Raw genomic sequence first — 20,133 nt, 5'->3', positions numbered from 1 at the left:
ATATATTGTCCCGTACCCGGTTCTTTTTTGAACGGATAAAAAAAAAAAAAATACTAAAAATGGTAATTAGGTGCAGTCTAGCTATCAGTCCTTAACTGATGCAAGTCGACACCTGTGCTGGGCAATCCACCTACGGCGGATTTTTATACCTCCTGACATCGAAAGTCTGATGCTGTTTTGTAGGAGAAAAAATTTAAGTCGAATTACGTGTTAAAACTTAAATCAAGTTGTTAGATATCATCGGGGAAAAAATATTTAAACGAAATTAAACCTCCTATCAGGTTGGCAATCACACTATGTCGGATCGCGGATGATGTACGCGTAGCAAGTGAAATCAAAATTTGTATAAACTCTTCAAATACTATATTATATAACTATTATATATAACTTCGATTCGAATAGTATAAAGTTCCTATACAAACATCTGTTAGAGTAAATATTATATCGTACATATTATAAATTATAATATTTGATATAGTTGAATTAATATATATTTACAGTGCCGAATCTCGAAAACTTAAATCGTTTTTGAGCCGCGACGAATTTTACGTCCAGCACTGTCTCACTCATATGATTCATATAATTCGTGTGTAATGAAACTCGAATATTTTTATTAATTGTCTTTTTAATGCAAACCTATGTCAACAATTACCGATTTATGTGTATTATTCCTATTATGAATACCTAATATATATTATATTTTATATACTATTTGAATGTACCCAATTTATTTAAAGAATTAAATAATAATGCTCATATGATCTATTGATCTGTATAATTTCAATACATATTTCAAATATTAATACATATGTTGTGTTTCATTAGGTAGGTACCTATTTTTTCAACAATATAAGAATATAATTATTTAAATTTAAAACCTGTAGAATTGTACTCAAATATTTAATATATAATATTAAATATATAAGCTATTGAGGCCATAATTTAAAACTTATTGATGATTATTAATTTCATTATTATTATAATAATTATTAAATAATTTATTTACTCTTGAACAAAATTTAACACACATGGTAGCTAATGAATACTATTGTTTAATACTGCATATTATTATATTAATAATAAAAATACATTATAATTTATAACATATTTTATACATTGATTTTTATTAGTTGAGTGTTGGATATCTATTACTACACTCCAGAAGCCTAATTAATTTATTACATAATATAAATCTTACCACAGAAAAATATTACATATTATTTAATGTATTTATCTGCACTTAATCTTCATATTATAATACTATGAGTGAAAATAGTGAAATACAATACTTGAAACCACCAAATTTATCTCCTTCCGTGATGCGGTAAATGTCACAAAAAAAAATATCCTAATGTTGACAGCAGTATCAATATATCAAATATATGTAATAACATTTGCATTATTTGGTGTACAAAAACATAAAATATTATTGTCATACATAACTATAGTTATATTATACTATTATAGTAATGGAAGCACATTTTTTAAAAATATTTATTTATTTATTTATTTATTCATTTCTTTATTTATTATAAATATTAAATTATATAAAATACACTGTGTACGTTTCTCAAATGTTCATTTGAATGTCGGTAATATATATTAAATGTTATTAACTCGCCAATTTTTCTACAAAAACCTATCATGTATTATTAAATAATAAATGTATACCCAAGTACATGAATACAGTATTGTGTGACACAAATGTCGTCGAGAAACACTTTTATGATATACAGCACAACCCGTTAAAGCTACAGAGAACAACAAAACAATATAAATACGATAAAATACAATTTATTGAATCAAAAAAATAGTATTGTAAATCGATAAATGGGCTTCGAATCAAACATCAGTGCTTTACGTAATAGAATATAGGTAGTGTAAATTTAAGCAAAAATAATAGAATATCGGCGATCCTATGTGCGAAAATAAAAAGAACGAAGGAAAACGTCTGGGGAACCGTCATCGGCGGTCGTACTCGTTACCGCGATCACGACATGCTACGAGAACGCAAACGGCGGAAAAGCCGTATACGGCTTTCAAAAGACGCACATTGCGCGAATACGAAAAGAACGGCCTTAAAGTCCTGTTAAAAATGGAAAATATATGAAAAATCACGTAAGTAGAAATAATAATATAACAATAATAATAATCAATATAATCGACCGCAGTACCGCACAAAGACCGTATTTAGAGTAATAATTATTAATTAGGGAGCGGATTTATACGCACAAAAATCCTCAAAATATGCTTCTAAAAATGCTGTAACATGTTATAAAATATGTATTTATTTTAGATTCTGAACGGAGACCGGAGTGATGAATGTATTGATTTTACAATGATGTGTGTTTTTTTTTATTATTTTTTTTTTTGTGTCTGTCATCATGTTTTGAGTAGTAATAATGCTTTGATTTTTGAATTCAGCCCTTCTTTGAATAGGAAAATTCATCTAGTTGGTAATTTGAGGGGTCAAAAGTAAACAATTTTCAGTAGTTTTCAAAAGCGTTAGCGTCGGGAAAAACCCTGAAAAAATAACGGAAAAACGGGAATTTTTACGCATAACCACTTTTCGACAAAATCGATTTTTTGATTTTGCTTTAACTCAGAATCATTGTAAATACTTGACATTTTCACTAAATGTTTATATTATGGTTATCTATTTGCGATTAAATTTTCAAAATATTTTGACCTTTTTTAACCTACTTATAGACAATTGAAATTTTCAATTTTTTAAGTTTTTTTTCTTAAAATGCCATTAAAAAAAATTTGGCTATCTAAAAAATCTTTAAAATTTAATACAAGGTTTATTATAAATTGTACCTATCGCAGTAAAAAAAAAATCAAAAATCGTTAGTCACAATTTTTGTTTATAACTATTTAAAGTTAAAATGTTTACGAAATATATCAAAACCGCGAAAATTTGCAAGGAATTTTGAAGTTGAAAATTCATAAAATTTTTGTGATTTATACTTAAGGTTCAAAAATCCAATACAAGGTTATCCATAAGTTTTCCTACAAGTAACTGTAAAAAAAAATTCCCGCGTCAATATAGAAAACATTTTATGAGCGTATGAAATTTAATTTTTTACGAAATCGCGTAAAATAACGATATATTACAATTTAAATATAGGTAATAATATAATATATCCAACTAATTATCGTTGACTGACAAATCATCTCCGTTCAGAATCGTTTTTCGTATACAATGATACCCGTCATTGCATTCAAATTTAACACATCCATTATGGTGATCAGTGACCCACTCTCCATCACTACTATACAGCATAGCGATACCCACTTGCCCACTTTTTTAAATATAGACTTAAAATTTTGTTTAAAATTATTTTAAAATACGTAAAATGTATTATGTAAAATTATGTAAACATATTTATTAATTAATACGGTATTAAAAAAGTATAAAAAAGCTTTTAAAGTATTTTGTCGTCGTCGTCGCCATTTAACATTCTGTATCTTCAATCTATAAAGTATTACCTCACATTAATAAAAACGGAAAACAAAAATTGAATTCATATTTTACCTTATTGCATTGGATGAAGTTCCTTAATGTGTTCAAACGTATATTACGTGGCTCACTGTGGCTGTGAACGTGAAAATACGACGAAAAACGAATATATGTGTTATAAATAATAACATGCACTATAAAAGTATAAAACTACTATTGTCTATTACTAATAACTCTATAGTCTATGTCATAGCACATAGACCTTTTTTCTATGCGACCACCGCGATCCTGGTTATTGTGAATGTAATTATTTTTAGCGAAGAGAAGATGTTTATGTATAGCGCGATTAATTAAATATATTCACAGATTTATACATATATATGTCTGTGAATATATTATATACATATAGACCTTCACTTTATACTAGTTACCATTGTATAATTATAACTTATAGATGTTATAGTACACAATTGTAGTCATGGTAGTCAGTAATCACTAAACACAGATTTGTAATTGTAGACTGTAGTGTTGTAGATAGTTATTAATTTACTATACAATGTGTCATAAAGTAATTACCAAGGGCCCGGAACTTGATGACCTAAAAATCTTTAAAAAATGCTCATAAAAAAAGTGTTAAAATGACCACAAAATTATTAAAAATGACTACCTATGATTTACGTTTTATATAATTCATTTATTATAAATCGTAATTATTATTAACTAAATTTTAACACGTGTCCACCGGGCCTAAAATAATAACTGCCTATAATAATATAGTACTTTATTTTTTAGGATAATATTGCTATAACTCTTGCATTCTTAATAATTATTCGATGGTTTTAATAACAAAACTTATTAATTCAATTTTTTTTTTTTTGTTAATTAAGAATGAGAATGTTATAATATAGGTAGATTTATTAATACGCATTTTTAAAATAAATTCAAATCTTGAATTGTGAATTTCAGAATTTGTGAATAATGTTTTTACTTAATTACTTTTATTAATATTTATTATCATTTATCAATATATTATACAATCATAGGTATTGAAATACTAAATAAGATATAGATACAATATACAATTTAAAATACAGCTTTTATTAACTTCACTTTAAAAATTAAATTGTCTTTGTTTTAAAGATGTATAATCTTAAGCAATACTCAAAACTGGTTTTCTTTAAAATATAATGTAGTATATTTTAAACAAAAAAAACTAACTTCTAACTTTTATTCTTACTTAAGTTAGTATTTTCACCAAACTTACTTCTAAATAACTAAGTTAGAAATTTGAAAAATTTCAGAAACCAATTTCTATTTTAACTTAGTTTGTTTTTATATTAAAGTAACATAACTTAAACTAGTTGAAAAAAATGACTAATTTGCACAGCTTTGCTCACAGCTTACATACAACTTACATACTATTTTCTTTTATAATAGTTACATCATATAATTTTCTTCATTTTAATTTATTATCAATATTTTTAATTACTCAGATGAATACATTTACAAAAAAAAAAATTATGTATGCCAATGCTAGACTATTAATATAAAATGGAAATAATCAAACAGTAAATAATAGATAGCTTAATTTAATTTATAATTTGTAGCAAAATTATTGAGAACAATGATGAATGCAATTTGTCTTCCTAGAAATAATAGGTAGTTTAAAATAAATAAAAAAAAAAGTAATTTATTAATAATAATAATAATAATATTATAATAATATAGAAACAAATTTATAGAATAAAATATAGTTCTTAGTAAAAAATAAAAATTTAAAACTAAACTTAATTTGAAATGAGATTTTCTAAAAAAAAGTTAGAAATAGTTATGAGTTGATAATCTGGATTATTATAAGGAAAAGTTTAATGTTTAATGTTAAAATTAGTTTTGAATGTTCCTATTAAAATCACAAAATTTCATTTTTTAACCACTTAACTAATGTAAAATGTTTGTATTAACTGTACTATATAAAATAAGTACCTATGTTATACACACTATGAATGATTATTGTTTGTATATTATAATTTTTATGAAAACATAGATTCATGAAGTTGGGCAATGTTATCTTCTCTTGATTGGCGATTTTTTAACTCTTGCTTATACAATTCATAGATTTCATTATCAGTCTTTAATTCAAACTTACAAAGTGGACAAAAATTACTCTGAAAAAATAAATGAAATATTTTTAAAATGTCTAATTACTTATAAAAAAGAGTTATTTTGTTACTTTTTCCAGCCATGTTTTTAAACAGTTTTCATGAAATATATGACTACATGGCATATTTAGTGCTTTATCATTCAATTCATATTGACATAAACAGATTCGACATTGTTCATCTAATAAGTAACACAATTATTTTCAGTAAATTATATTTTTCTGAAATAAAAATTTTACCTATTAGTTCCTCAAATGAAGGTGCACTAAGTTTTTCTATTTCTGATTTAGATGCAGGAGGTGTGTTTTGAAAATTGATCATATCACCATATCGCGCTGGATCGTGATCAAAAAGCATTCTAAACGTTTCTCTCGTTAGCCGTTCTATACGAACAGTAGGCATTTCATCTTCTTCAACGTGAAGTTCATCAAAATAGCTTGCCATAACTAGATTTTTAAAAAATATGTAAGTTTAATGTCATCTTCAAATAGATACTTATCAATTCAATTTAATTACATACCTTGAATTGTTGAAGAAATTTATAAGTTCTACGATACTCTATATAAATTACAAAATGACAGACGAATAAAATTATGACAAATAGGTTGAAAAGTAGTAACTAATAGTAAAAGGAGGTACGCAATAAGGAATTTTTATTTCAGTTAAAATTAATAATAACTAATAAGTCATGATTGACTCATAAACTATTAACCTCTTTTGGCTATTTTCTTTATAATTTATGGAAATTATTATCTCTTATCTATATGAAAACATATGTTTAGTTATCAGTTCAAGTTTGTTCTAGTCATCTGAAACGGGATGTTCTGAATATTATAAGTATTAAGGTCAGCACTCGGTATTCCATAATTTCTTATGGTTTAGCATTCTTTAGATAATTAATAATTATTTACACCAGTTTGTACAAATGGAAATGTGGATTGTTTAGATTACATTGAGAATAATTAATAATAGTAATAATAATTCTAGGTATTATTAATTGTATAATTCATTTATTTTTTAATTGTGTCTTACTTAATTAAAAAATGTCTGAAAACCAGCCAAAAGAGGAGAATACACAAAATGCTTTATCCGAATTGCTAGATGATGCTCTCAAAGATTTTGAAAATACTGATGAATCAAGAGCATCAGACGATGCATCAAAAATATCTGAAATTACTAATTTAGATGCAAGTGATAACTTTTTAAAAGAGAGTCTTGAAGAAACAATGAAAACATTTATGAATAGTGATCAAGCAGAATTAGCAGCTGGCCTACAAGAACTAATTTTAGGAGATGAAGGATCTGAATTACAAATGGTTATTCAAGAATCATTAAAAAGTTTAGCAGAAGCTAAACAAAATCTACCCGAGGGAAGTGATTTAACTTCGATGTTTGCTAATATGGGTATTCAAGAGGATATTAGTTTAGATGAAGATATGCTTCCAATGTTAATGCAATTTATGCAGCCATTATTGAGCAAAGAAGTGCTTTATCCATCTATTAAAGATCTGTGTGATAAATACCCAAAATGGCTTGAGGATCATGAATCAACATCTGATAAAGAAGAGTTTGAAAGGTAAGTTATTGACATAGATAATAATTAAATAGTAAATACATATTTATTAATAAAACTATAATATGTTATATAAGTTTAATTTAACATTCTAGGTATACACAAATGTTTAATTGTATAAAAGAAGTCCGTGATCATTTAGAAAATCAACAAGATACAGATGATGATATCACTAAAACTAGGAAGTTTAAAGAACTTATGGAATTGTTAAAAAAAATGCAAGAATGTGGTCAGCCACCAGAAGAATTAATGAGAGACGTAGCTGATGGCAATCCAATATCTGATAATGTTGGTCAATGTACTCTCATGTAGCAAATGTTTATCTTGAAGTATTATTTTTATTGAGTCTTGTTTATTTATTTATTATCAGTTCGATAAATGAAGACTGAATAAATATAGGGTATAGGTAAAAGGGTAGCAGATTTTACCAATGTGAAAGGTAAACTTCCAAAGATACTATTCATCATATTGAAATTTTCTAAATTTGTTAACCTCTCAGATTCGTAGATATTTTTATTAATTAGTTAAAATTTTGATTTATTAAATATTATTGAAATCAAATAATTTCATTTTTGGTACTTTAAACTAAAATTTTTTGTTTTTTCTTTTAACAATTTAAGTATTAAATAATATCTACAAATTTTAAAGTGTAATATAACCCTGGTATAATACATAGGTCTGTCATATATTTTAATTTAAGTCACCGTTAAAAATAAACACGATGGCCTATACATTTTAAGAAAATAATCTGTTATATCGATCAATATTACTTAAAATCTTTTTTTTAATTTTGGACGGGGAAAAATTAATTTAATTAAATAAATAGTTATTTGAGTTGGATAAATCAAAATGTCTCAATTAGTGGATTCTATGTCAATCTTTTAAATCTATATGACATAAAAAATATTACTTTTAATTTTCTAATATAATGATTATTGATGTTATATGTATATATGAAATTAATTTTCTAACAGGGTTTTTTTTACTTTGATAAAGTGTATACTTCATTAAATATTATTATATCATTATTTAGACTTACAAACATTGTATACTTTGATATTTTCTAAAATAAAATATGGAGAATAGTGCTTACATTATTGTATAGACATTATGATTATTTATTATATTTGTGTAATAAAATCAAAATATTAATTAGTAACGAATAATTACTTTTCTTACCTATCCATAATTTGTTTGTATACAGTGTGTACCAGTTAAAAAGTAACATAAATATTTTAGCTGGTTGATCTTAGATTGGAATGAGAATTTTTGAGGAAAATGTAGGATACTAATATACACATTTTGAGGAAATTTTCAAAGTTGTTTCCTTTTTGACGTGTACTTGTGAAATTATTGCGACTGTAGTATATTAATTTTTTTGATTTAAGTAAGTAAATGTTATAAATGATGGTTTTAAGTAAATTTGTGCAAAAAATATACTTATATCATATATATATTAAAATATCAATATCTTTTAAACAACTACACTCAATACTTTATAATTGATTATAATGAAGTCAAATACTACATACGATCGTATATAGTATTTAATGAAGTGTATCTTTTTAAATCATACGGTAAATAGATCAACTATAAATAAAATAATTACTATTTATATAACGAGCCTAAAATAAATTTTTTGTTTCACTGTGATATTATACATTAAATAGGTATACAAAAAAAATGATTTCGTTATCCGACATTGAAGTTTAAACGCTTAAAACCCTAAAGCCGAGGGCCCGAGCTATTGATAAATTAAAGTTTCCTTTATCTAGTGTAAATCTAAAATAGTCACAAATATGAAATAATAAATATAGATAATAATTTATTTACCATAATATCTTAATATATTCTATTGTTTATTATCTATATATGTGAAAATAATTTTCGAATTTTTATGATATCTTATCTCTACAGCTCCACCCCCGTAAATGATAGCAATTAAAACTGAAATGTAAACAAAATCGAAACAAATAACAATTGATTTTGTAGAAAATAAATAAAATGACTAGTCATAGACTGAATTTTTCATTCGTCTGAAAAACATCTAATTCGTTGATTTGGGTAAAAATTTAAAATATGTGCGGAAGAAGAATCTTATCCAGTCTTATTACTCTAATACAATAACAGACATGTGGACTCCAACCAAAACAAACAAATATGGAGTTGGTGAGTTTTATTTTGGATTTGAAATTATTTAAAATGTACAGGTAATATCTTACATTTTGTTTTAGTTATATACAACTGGCATGGAGATAATCCGTATGGTTTACATCTTGAAATCGGAGATACTGTCCAGATCCTTGAACAATGCTGTGGTTAGTATAAACATAATCATATACAATTAATATAATATTTGAATGCTATTTTGTGTATCATACAGGTTGGTACAGAGGATTTGTTACTAAAAATCGATCAGTAAAGGTAAGACATTTATAATGTTATATCGTAAGTCTTACCAATATCATAGTACTCTTTTTAATATTATATTTTCTTTCATTAGGGTATATTTCCATCTACCTATATTCATTTGAAGCCCTGTCGTATTGAAAATGAGGGGTATGACAAATTTATACTTTTTTATTTTTTTTAAATATTTATTTCAATTTGAAATTTCAGAAGTTTTGAAACAGTTGTACCACTGGAAGATATGGTTGTCCGAGAAGTGTCATTGGTTTTACGTGATTGGAATTGTATTTGGAAGTCATTATATGTGGTATGTCAAAATATATTTACATATTTATGAATTAAAAACAATATGTAATAAAATATATTTGATAGTAATATGAAAAATAATATACCTTTTACATATTATTAATAATTAGGAATGAAAAGAATAGATCTTAACACACTCTCATAAATACAATAATAATTGAACAGTAGTTAACATGATTATTTTAAACTTTATGGTGTTTTGTTTTCAATTAATACATAATATATAGTAGTTAATATAATATTAATTACAAGAAAAAATATATATTTGTAGGAACGGGAAACATATAAATTTATTACATTACGAAAAGTAATGCGAGAGTTACTTGAATGGAGAAAACAATTATTAACTGGAACATTAACTCAAGATCAAACAAGAGAACTAAAATTAAAGACAACTGCAAAAATTGATTGGGGAAACAGGTAAATAGGAAAATATTGCATGTTAATTGCTTTATTCTATTGTTCTTAAAAACAAGGGTCAGAACTCAGAGAAACCAAACTGGTATTGTTACTTGGATATGAAAAAAATTGCCAAATACCTTTTTTTAAGAAATTAAGTGCTTATATTAGTTTATTTGTTTTTTCATTGCATTATGAAATGTTTATGCTGAGTTTTATAATTCATTAAACATTTAATTCAAATAATTATGAGCTAATGATACCTTAAAAATAATTTTTTGGATCAGCCACCCATTATTGGTCCATTGAATTAATTACTTTTTGCAATTTGTCATTAGAGTTCTTCATGTAATTAATTAGTAACAATATCAGTTATTTTTATCACTTGAATAGTTCTGCATTTCAAAATAATTATTCATAATTTTTTAATCATCAAGTACTGGTGAATTCATCAACATTACTAAAAACCAAAATTGTCATAAATAGTTGATTTTATATTTTTTGATTTATTTATTAATTATGTAAAGTTACCTTTGGCATTAACAATATATTTTTTTGCATTGCTAAATGAATAGTGAATTGCTTTAAGTAATGCAAAATATTTTTTGAAAGACATTTTTCAAAATGTATTTTTAAATTTGGATTAACAATGTTTGACTTATATAGTGCTTTATTATGGTTTATAAATAATGTTTGTACAGTTATTTTATATTTATAACCTTAGATCATATCAATTTTATCGACACAATGATTTGCCCAAGTGTTTTTAACATCATTTTTATATTTTCTTTAGTAATATAATTATTTAAATTATGATTTTTAAGTATCTTGGGGGTATATTTTTTGGATTTTTATACAAATAAGTATTATGAGGTGATATAAATTTAATTTTTAACCACTCTAAATTGTTAAGCAGATGATTTTTTTTTTTTTATATTTATAAATATTGATATATAAATCAACAATTGAATAACTAGTTTCTGAGTTATTGAAGTATATTTATTATGGAAAAATGTAATATTCAATCTAGTACTTAACACGTAACATTCAGAATTATTATAATAATTATTATTATTTATCTATAGTAAATATTTTTCTTCAGCATCTATATCACTTAATATATCACACTACACAATCAAACTTGAATAAATATGTTTAACATTTTTCGATTCATTTATAGCTACATATAATATATGAATTAATATTTCTAATTTAAATAACAATTATTATTTTAATATTTATAGCAAGGCCCAGGGCAAGTGTCCCATCCTTTATAATAATAATCAAAGATTTTAATAATAATTTGTGTAGCATCTATGATCTATTAAATTATTATTTATTTTAGATACAATATTAATTTTAATAATAATATTATATTATAAACTAAAATGTATTATTCTAGCTAACATACTATCTCAAAATATAATATATATTTAATTGATTTATACTCATATTATTTTCATTAAATGTTAAGAGGATCTGAAGATATTATTAACTCTGGCTAGACATGTACAAATTATAAAAAATTAGACTATAAATCTTTTCAAATTTTTTCATTTTGCACTTAAGCTATTCAAATTAAGTTAACATGTTCAATTTATTACAAAGTTTATTAAGGAAATGTCATGTGTACTACCATATTTGTTTGATATTTAAATTTTTTTAATGTGTATTGTATCAATAATTATAAATCCCTAATTCACTAATTCAGTTATTTATAATCAATGATTGTAATATAGAACTATTTATAATCAATTATGATTACAATAATTGAATACTAGCTTTTTATAAATATTTACGTTTCCCTAATAATTTGTGAAGATATGTTATGGTTACCTAATTTGAATAGTTTGACAAAAAAAATGAAACATGGTATGAAAACCTATATATTTGACTGAAGTTAATGGAAAAAATTACATTGCATGTCCATTGCAAAACATAAACATTAAACATATTCACATTCATTTATTATTTTAATTGAACATAGTCCCATTCATATTCCAAAAAAGTCAATGAATGCATTCATTGTAATTATTTTTAAACGTTTGCCACTCACAATAAATTGTCATAATATACCATATTATACACTATGTTAATATTCATTAGTAATTTTTTTTTTACATTCTACTAAAAACTATAGCTATATGAGCTAAAGGTTAGTAGTTAGACAGTATCTCATTATCTAGTTAAAAAGTTTGAAGTTAAGTTATAACATAGTTTTATGAATAATATTTCTAGTTAAAATATAACCAAGTTATTGTCTTAATTACTAATAGTTATAAAAAATTTTAACTTAACTTAATTTTTTTAAAGGTTATTTACATATTTATATAAAAAATACTATCTCAGTACCATAAAATGCTCACGTAGAATGATTCTTCTGTGTAGTTGGACAACTGTTAAGGTAGAGGAGAGGGTCTGATGAGAAAAAACAAAAACTTTATTATTAAAATTGAATAAATGGTTTGTGTAATTTATTAATTGTAGATTATTTATTTAATTTATAATATATTATAAAATAAAATAATAAATACTTATATATATATAAATAAAATGGCTGGGTTGTATTAATTGTTTATCTTTACTAAAATTTGACTGTTCTATTTACAATTACAACATAATATAAGAGTGAGTAATATAAAAAAAAACAATTTTAAACTTTCAACTGAACTTATTTTTTTTTTTTATTAAAGCCGCAACAACTAAGGTTATTGGCATAGTATACAATGTGAACATTAAGTTAGATGCTGACTAGCATTATGAATATTAAATACAATGTAGATAATTTATGTAGGTATAACGTTAAAAAATATGAGTACAACATAGGTAGTGAGAAAAATAATAAAATAAAAATGTTAGATAAGGTTATACAATTTAGTTATTTTGATGAACTTATTTAATGTTTTCTTAATTAATGTATACCCCAAATTAGTTACTCAATCATTTTTTAAGTAATTTTAACATAACTTAATCAACTTACCTTAGTTTAAAAAAAAGTAGTTTGGTAGTTTTAGCAAGGGCATATTGTGCATTATTATTTATTTTTTAAGTTTATTCAATCAATGAATTCTTGAAGTAATTCTATATCTTAATCAGTCGGCCTGGGTACCTGAGAGCCCAGGCAGGAATTATTTTCTGAGGCCCAATAATTTTATTCTGTATTTTGGGATAACACAGTACAAGGGCTCAGGAAATATAATACGGCAAGGGCCCAGGTAGGAATCTTGGCCCTCCGGCCCAACCCTGATCTTAATTATTTGTTTAAAGACAGTCCAACCATTGCATAATTTCAGGATTTTAACAATACTTCTACAAATTCATTTTTGTATAAAAGTAAAACATATTAGAATTACAATCATTTTACCATCCTATAATAAAAAATATAAAAATTATTAATAAAATAAAATCAATAAAAAATTGAATCTTGTTTTATACTTGAATACTTCTAATTGATAAAAATAATTAAAAGTTAACAACTTGTTGATTAACACAAAAGTTTTTTCTTAATGCTGTATTTGCTATATATTATATATAGTGTTTAAAATGTTTAACTGTTAATATACTTATAATAATAATATTTTTATATGGAAATAATATTCCAATTACAATTATTAATAATATGTTATGCTAATCTGTTTTTTATTTTTTATGTTAATATATGAAAATTTTAAAAATAAATCCTTTTCTTATGTTTAGAATAAAATTTAGAACTATAATATTAAATAGTAAAAAGTTTGCAATTAATCTTTAAATAATGTAATCTTTTTAATAAAATAATGTGTTTTTGTTGAGACTAGTACATTTTTTTATTGGAAATTATAGCTTGAATTTTAACATATTACTACCTTTTTAATTTCTTTTTATCTACAAAGATCAAGAGTTGTTTAGTCACTTAGTACTCAGCAGTTCTCTTAGTCCCAGGATAAATAGATGATGAAATGTACTCCTTAAAAATATTTATTAATAGTTATTACCATTACTATTTTTAGTTCTTATTAGAAAATAATTGATTTAAAAGTATTTTATTTTCATGTTTAAAAATAATTTTTTTTTTTGTAATTATTTATTATAAAGGACATACTTTCATAATTCTTCATCAAGCCGTAAAATCTATTATGTATGTACTTAGATAAATATCTTGTACTTTTTTTAAGTATTATTTTGAAATTTAGGCAATATTATAAAAATTCTTTGAATACCTGTGCATACACTCATGTTCATGCCTTTATATTGTCTTGATGAATGCACTATTTATTGGCAAAGGAAAAAGGTTAAATTGATTATTACTTACATATGTAATTCAAGTCTAGTTGTGGTATTTTAAAATATAAATAGTATTATATTAAAATAATAATACATTTTTCGTTAGTGTAATATAACATTATGAATAAAATTGATTAATGCATATAATCATTAAATAATTCATAGTTTATGTATAATATATAATTGTAAAGTTCATTTATTTAATATTTAAAATTATTATTGAATACATTATTAGTCCTTTAAATTTAACAATTAAAATCAAATCATCGATACCAATATAAGGAGACTTTTTATACAATTTTTTGTTAAAATAAATCAATTAAAATAATTTTAAAATTTACAGTTCACAATATCTTATCACAATTAATTACAACTTTAATAGAAGTTAAACCTCCAATTTAAAATCAAAATAACTTATTATATATAATTAAAATAATTGTTTATACTAATTAGCGCCAAGATGCATAACATGACTGCTAGTCAATCATTTAAATATAAAAGAACACGATACATTTATTTATATGTAGGAATAGTTAGGTTACCAATTGATTAACATGGAAGATGTAAAAAACTGTATCAAAATAAAATATGTAGTTGAAAAAATTTGGTCTTATAACTAATATTTGAATAACACATAAATTACTTAATGTTCAAAGGTTGTGTATATGGAATGTTTTTCTAAGTAACACAGTTACTGTATTGAACACAGTTTGAGATTAAATATTTTCAACTCCAGATGTTTTTCTTATTAGATAAAAAAAACTATAGACATTGATTGATTTTTGTTGTTGTTCAAGTCTAAGCCTCAGTTTCTTTGTGAAGTCTCAATTTATCCAAAGGATACATTGGTGATAATTCCAGTGTCGAAGGAGCAGTTGGTAAATTATTTCCCAAATGTAATCGTGAACTGAGATCATCTAATACTTCGGTAAACTGTCCCATATTCATATTTTGACCCAAAAGATGTAATAATAAGAAATCTCCAACCTGAAATATAATTAGTTTCAATAGTTATTATTAAATATTAAATGTATGAATAAGGTTTTTTAATATTTTGTTTTCAAGAAAAGGAGTTTATTACATTTGATATGATTATTACACAATCATTAGTTTTTGGACAAAAAAAAATGTTACTATTATAATAATTTTAAAAAAGCTTACCTGTGTTTTCCTGATAAGTGCTGACACTGATTGTGGTGTACCAAATTTAAAACGGCGTAGTAAAATTGTTTCTCTAATTGAGGGTAATGTTACAACAGCGATACTATATGCCAATGCCATTCCAGATATGACAGCCAATATAATGAACCAAAACCATAAAAATATGTAGATTTTTTCATTCAAGATATTCAATGCCAATACACAGAGTGCATCATGTGTTTGCATTGATCCAGATGGACCATACTTGTGGAATGTGCATTTAGTTACTCTAGGGAAAACAGCTACCATTGGATCAATTCGGTTTTCTTGATCCATTTGACTGAGTTCTAAAACTTTAGTACCGTACGAAAAAAATTCTCCTCCCAAGAAACTGTCAATGAGGAACATATTTCCAATTACATTAAGAAAATTGAATACCTAAAAATTACATCAAACATTAAATAAAATATAAAAACCAAGACTTTATTCAAATATTTACTTCACATAAGAAATATCCTGAAGCATAAACATTGTGCATATGTAATGTATCAATAAGGTATTGAACTAATTGTTTTTGACGACCTAGTCTGTCATCATTTTGTCCAATAGAAGCACCACGTACACCATCAGTGATCATGCGAATTTTGCCTTCTTCCCAATTTTTCCATAACCAGTGGGGCACATAGAACAGAATGCCTTGGAAAAATAGCATAAACGGCACCCATTGATAATAAGCATGGTAGCGTACTTGATCTGTACCATCTATATAATCTGATACACCAGGATGAGCAACATGTGTACCAAGACCTTTGCCAATTTTATCTGGCAGTGTAAATGTATGGGTAATCCAACAAAATGTGTTAATAACATGTTCTGGGATAGCACCATCAGTTATACAAGATATAGGATCACCTAAAAATATAAATGTCAACATGAATAATCAGACAACTTCTAAAATTTGGCTGTTTCGTCCTTGATAATAAATGTAACAGTTGTAATTCAGAATTATAAGCAACAGGTAGTTTATATAAAAAAAAAGAAATTCTCTGGATACATACTAATCTACTATGCTATTTTACAATATTTTTTTTTTGGAGGAGACAAAGAGAATTTAAATCTTGGTTCTACCAGGGTCCCCACAATTGCGTCACTTTGTAATGTTAATTTGTTTTTATGAATTTATGATTAATAATCTACTCTTTGAACAACCCATTCACTTGCTTATTATTTATATAGGTCCAGGGTCAATTGAAAGGAATTGCCTCCTTTATTACAAACAATAATAAAGCAGCGTTCACCGTTGTGAGTTGCTATTCTTCAAATAATTTACCATTATATAATTCGCATTGGAAAAATAATTGTAAAATTACACATACCTATTAGATTGTTAGCAGTGACCAGTATACAACATCCAAAAAGTATTGCCGTGGTGAGCCTGTAATGCGCTCTGAACACTGCGTTGTCGATGTTGGCCTTGTCCACCACGTAACGCACCTTAATGAAGCCGGCCACAGCCGACAGCATCGGGAATATGGCCATATCGTCGTCCTTTATGCGTTATTACACAACGATCGGATCTAAATCGGGGGACATGCACAACAATCAATTTATATTCAATGATAATTTCCGGAAAATTAAAATGGTCGTTCGACGTCTAAACGTCGTACAAATCGCGCAAAAACTGAAAAACCGTGGCCAGCTTAACCAGGGGGCGGGGGGGTGTATACAAAAATAACAACTAAAATCTACAGTCTTCAGGCATGCCACCGGACATCGGCGGAGGTATGCTGTGTGCCTGTATATATATTATAGACACGCAGTAACAGGTATCTGTTGTCTGATGTCAACAGCCTCCCGTGCTGTGCTGTGCCACTTGCCATGGTCTCCCCCTCCCCATTGTCGATCATGCAGCACTGCTCCTCGAATGCACCGGAGTTCTTAGACGGTTGCCCGTTGTCTATTATTATGCTCAAAACTGGTTTTTCGACCCGATCGCACGCACACATAATAATATCACATAGGTACGCACACGCATACCCGTAATAATAATTCCGACGTGTTCATAAAATATATTATTGTTGTTAATATATATATAAAATATATATATATATATATTATGTCTTCGGGTGAAATAAATCGTATGCTGTATGGCCGTAAAGGTACGCCGCCGAGTGACTCATGTAGTCATGTACGATGTACCCATTACAATATGCACCGACCATTCTTCGAATTTTCTCGTTCACCTATGTGTTTATAACACTGCGCACAACACATCATCAACAATTACGCATGACTCGAACAACACTATTCTGTTGCACAATGTTTTATTAGTTGTAATAATGATTCATTTTACTAGCGCGTCCCCCGACGATTTCAATTCAGAAGCGGCAGATGTTCGAGATATCGTCATCATAGCCAGTCATGAATTTATTATATCGAGAATCTATAATATAAAAATATAAGATATAGGAATTTATAATACATCTTTTTTCTAATAAACCGAAATCCTTTTCCCCTTCAAACGGTCCTCCGGAATTCTAACATACGTTTTACCCGATTCACCAATTTTGTATAAAAGCGCGAGAACTACGATGATAATGCGTACGCATATCATACTTATTTATCTATCACTGTAATACACGCATGTTACCTACAAAATAATAATAATAATATGTACACACAAAACATAATTATCATTCGGTAGGTACCTGTATAATAATGTAAAAACAAAAAGCACGTTTACACGTTGTGATAGCAAACAATGGGAAGCGGTGACGTGCTAGACGTCATTTACTGTATGTCAGGTGTTTGCGGCGCGATGGCGTAGGTCGAAACAAATACAAAGCAGCAACAAGTTATAGCGCAAAAGATTTTTATACGAAAATACAAATATTATTATTATGGTAATGATATTGATCAAGTTGAAAAAACCTCTGAGCCGCTCTAGGACATCACCGTATCACAGTCAAAACTAAAATATGGTATTATAATATACAGTATAATATGGATCATTATTTGTATGATACGATAACAATATTGTTATTAAATAAAGCGCTATATTACGGGGTGGGAGGGGAATAAATCAAAAAGTGTGAAAACTAACCAGTTCGTCAGCAATGCCTGGGTGAAATATCGTGTGTCACCGCCGATCTGGAATCGTAATATTTTATTGTCGTCGTTACTTCGCGCGTAACACGTATCGGATGGCGATAGTCCGCACCCAGTCGATGCAGTCGCCGTTACTAGCGGTTCGTTCGTCGACTGTATCAAACCGGTGGACGAACGCGCGCCGCGGTGCACGGGTTAGTCGCCGCCGCTGGAACGCGGAGCGCTCGGAACCGGTATCCGCCGCGCGCTTGATGATATTATGTGTTCACCACCGCGTTACACGACGAGCTGTTGTTCGGCGGTGCCATAGAGTGCAGGGACGCGTGCGTGGAGGGGATTTACGAGACGGATTTCCGATCGAAACTATACTACGATATTAATGACTGTCGAGTGATTAGTTATTACGATTTATGGTGGATTTACAGCCGAAATCCGTTCTGAGATGTGTGGAAATAATCTTGCCGCGTTCCAATCTTTTTACGGAAACGCGCTGCCAGTCCAGCCCGGTAGGTGGCGCCATACCCGCGCTAGTTTCCGTCGAACGGGTTGCGTTTTTATACCTTTTTATCCTATCTGGTTACTATTATATGCGAACGGCAGCCGCAGGGGCGTAGGATTTTCTCGCGATGACTGACTGACAAACCGAAAATCTGCCAATTTTAAATCATTTTTGATGTTGTTTAAATTTTTCATGTAACATGGTATACACAGCAGTAAGATTGGTAGGCACTAAGCGTACACAGTGTACCTACTGCCGTTATGAAAAATAGAAAGTTTTGACGCGGTGAGAATTCGTTTAGGTATAATATACATAATGTTATATAAAGAAAACAACGGATTTCCGTACACAATAATAAATTGTATTGTTCTCGCTGTGAGAACCGAGAATAAAGTATTTGTTTTATTATGACACGGCGAAGTGTAATAAACCATTTATACGTCTTTGCCATTCTCCTATAGGTTCACTTAAGTATAGCCAACTGTCAAGATTTAGTAAAAATCGAGAGCTTTCTAAATGCTTATAATTCTAGATCGTTATTTTGATGTTCATCCTCGAAATACTGCCGCAAGATAATTATACAATTTTTTCATCTTCTTTTAGCTACAGGAATTTTTTATTATTTGAAAAACTGGTTTCTGATATGTAACAATGCCTCTGTTGCTCTGTTCAAAATCTAAAATGTCTATTACAATCTACACGGAGCTGATATTTTAAAATATACTATAATAATTTATAATTATATACAATATGAAAACATCAAAACATGATTTGATCATCAAAAATGTATTTAATAATTCATAGGTCCTCGGGA

At 26.9% G+C, this 20,133-nt stretch overlaps 4 protein-coding genes across 5 annotated transcripts in view; 2 read left to right on the top strand and 2 right to left on the bottom strand.

The window, feature by feature from the left end:
- Positions 1-4,439: 4,439 nt before the first annotated feature.
- On the bottom strand, positions 4,440-6,354 carry LOC132917051 (E3 ubiquitin-protein ligase RNF181-like). Its single transcript, XM_060977574.1, has 4 exons — positions 6,143-6,354; positions 5,862-6,068; positions 5,694-5,803; positions 4,440-5,628 (listed from the first exon to the last, which is right to left on the bottom strand). Exons 2-4 carry the CDS (start codon positions 6,064-6,066, stop codon positions 5,494-5,496), a joined length of 450 nt encoding a protein of 149 aa, XP_060833557.1. The 5' UTR covers positions 6,067-6,068; positions 6,143-6,354; the 3' UTR covers positions 4,440-5,493.
- A 94-nt stretch (positions 6,355-6,448) lies between these two features.
- Positions 6,449-8,354, top strand: LOC132917050 (peroxisomal biogenesis factor 19). The gene is made up of 2 exons (XM_060977573.1): positions 6,449-7,198; positions 7,291-8,354. Exons 1-2 carry the CDS (start codon positions 6,666-6,668, stop codon positions 7,505-7,507), a joined length of 750 nt encoding a protein of 249 aa, XP_060833556.1. The 5' UTR covers positions 6,449-6,665; the 3' UTR covers positions 7,508-8,354.
- A 758-nt stretch (positions 8,355-9,112) lies between these two features.
- LOC132917319 (dedicator of cytokinesis protein 3) overlaps positions 9,113-20,133 on the top strand; it is a 30,529-nt gene continuing 19,508 nt past the window's right edge. For both annotated transcript variants that reach the window (XM_060978017.1, XM_060978016.1), the window contains exons 1-6: positions 9,113-9,364; positions 9,430-9,513; positions 9,579-9,619; positions 9,699-9,754; positions 9,815-9,911; positions 10,182-10,330. In XM_060978017.1, the coding sequence (XP_060834000.1) occupies positions 9,328-9,364; positions 9,430-9,513; positions 9,579-9,619; positions 9,699-9,754; positions 9,815-9,911; positions 10,182-10,330 (464 nt within the window). In that variant the 5' untranslated portion in view covers positions 9,113-9,327. The remainder of the gene's footprint in view (positions 9,365-9,429; positions 9,514-9,578; positions 9,620-9,698; positions 9,755-9,814; positions 9,912-10,181; positions 10,331-20,133) is intronic.
- Positions 14,620-19,091, bottom strand: LOC132917320 (innexin inx3). The gene is made up of 5 exons (XM_060978018.1): positions 18,816-19,091; positions 17,089-17,289; positions 16,212-16,624; positions 15,734-16,150; positions 14,620-15,559 (listed from the first exon to the last, which is right to left on the bottom strand). The coding sequence occupies exons 2-5, from the start codon at positions 17,249-17,251 to the stop codon at positions 15,371-15,373; spliced, it is 1,182 nt and encodes a 393-aa protein (XP_060834001.1). The 5' UTR covers positions 17,252-17,289; positions 18,816-19,091; the 3' UTR covers positions 14,620-15,370.

The sequence above is a fragment of the Rhopalosiphum padi genome, chromosome 1, assembly GCF_020882245.1.
Source record: "Rhopalosiphum padi isolate XX-2018 chromosome 1, ASM2088224v1, whole genome shotgun sequence".
In the NCBI taxonomy this organism is placed as follows: domain Eukaryota; kingdom Metazoa; phylum Arthropoda; class Insecta; order Hemiptera; family Aphididae; genus Rhopalosiphum; species Rhopalosiphum padi.
The sequence above is the reverse complement of the archived record's forward strand: the minus strand, read 5'-3'. Positions and strand labels throughout refer to the sequence as shown.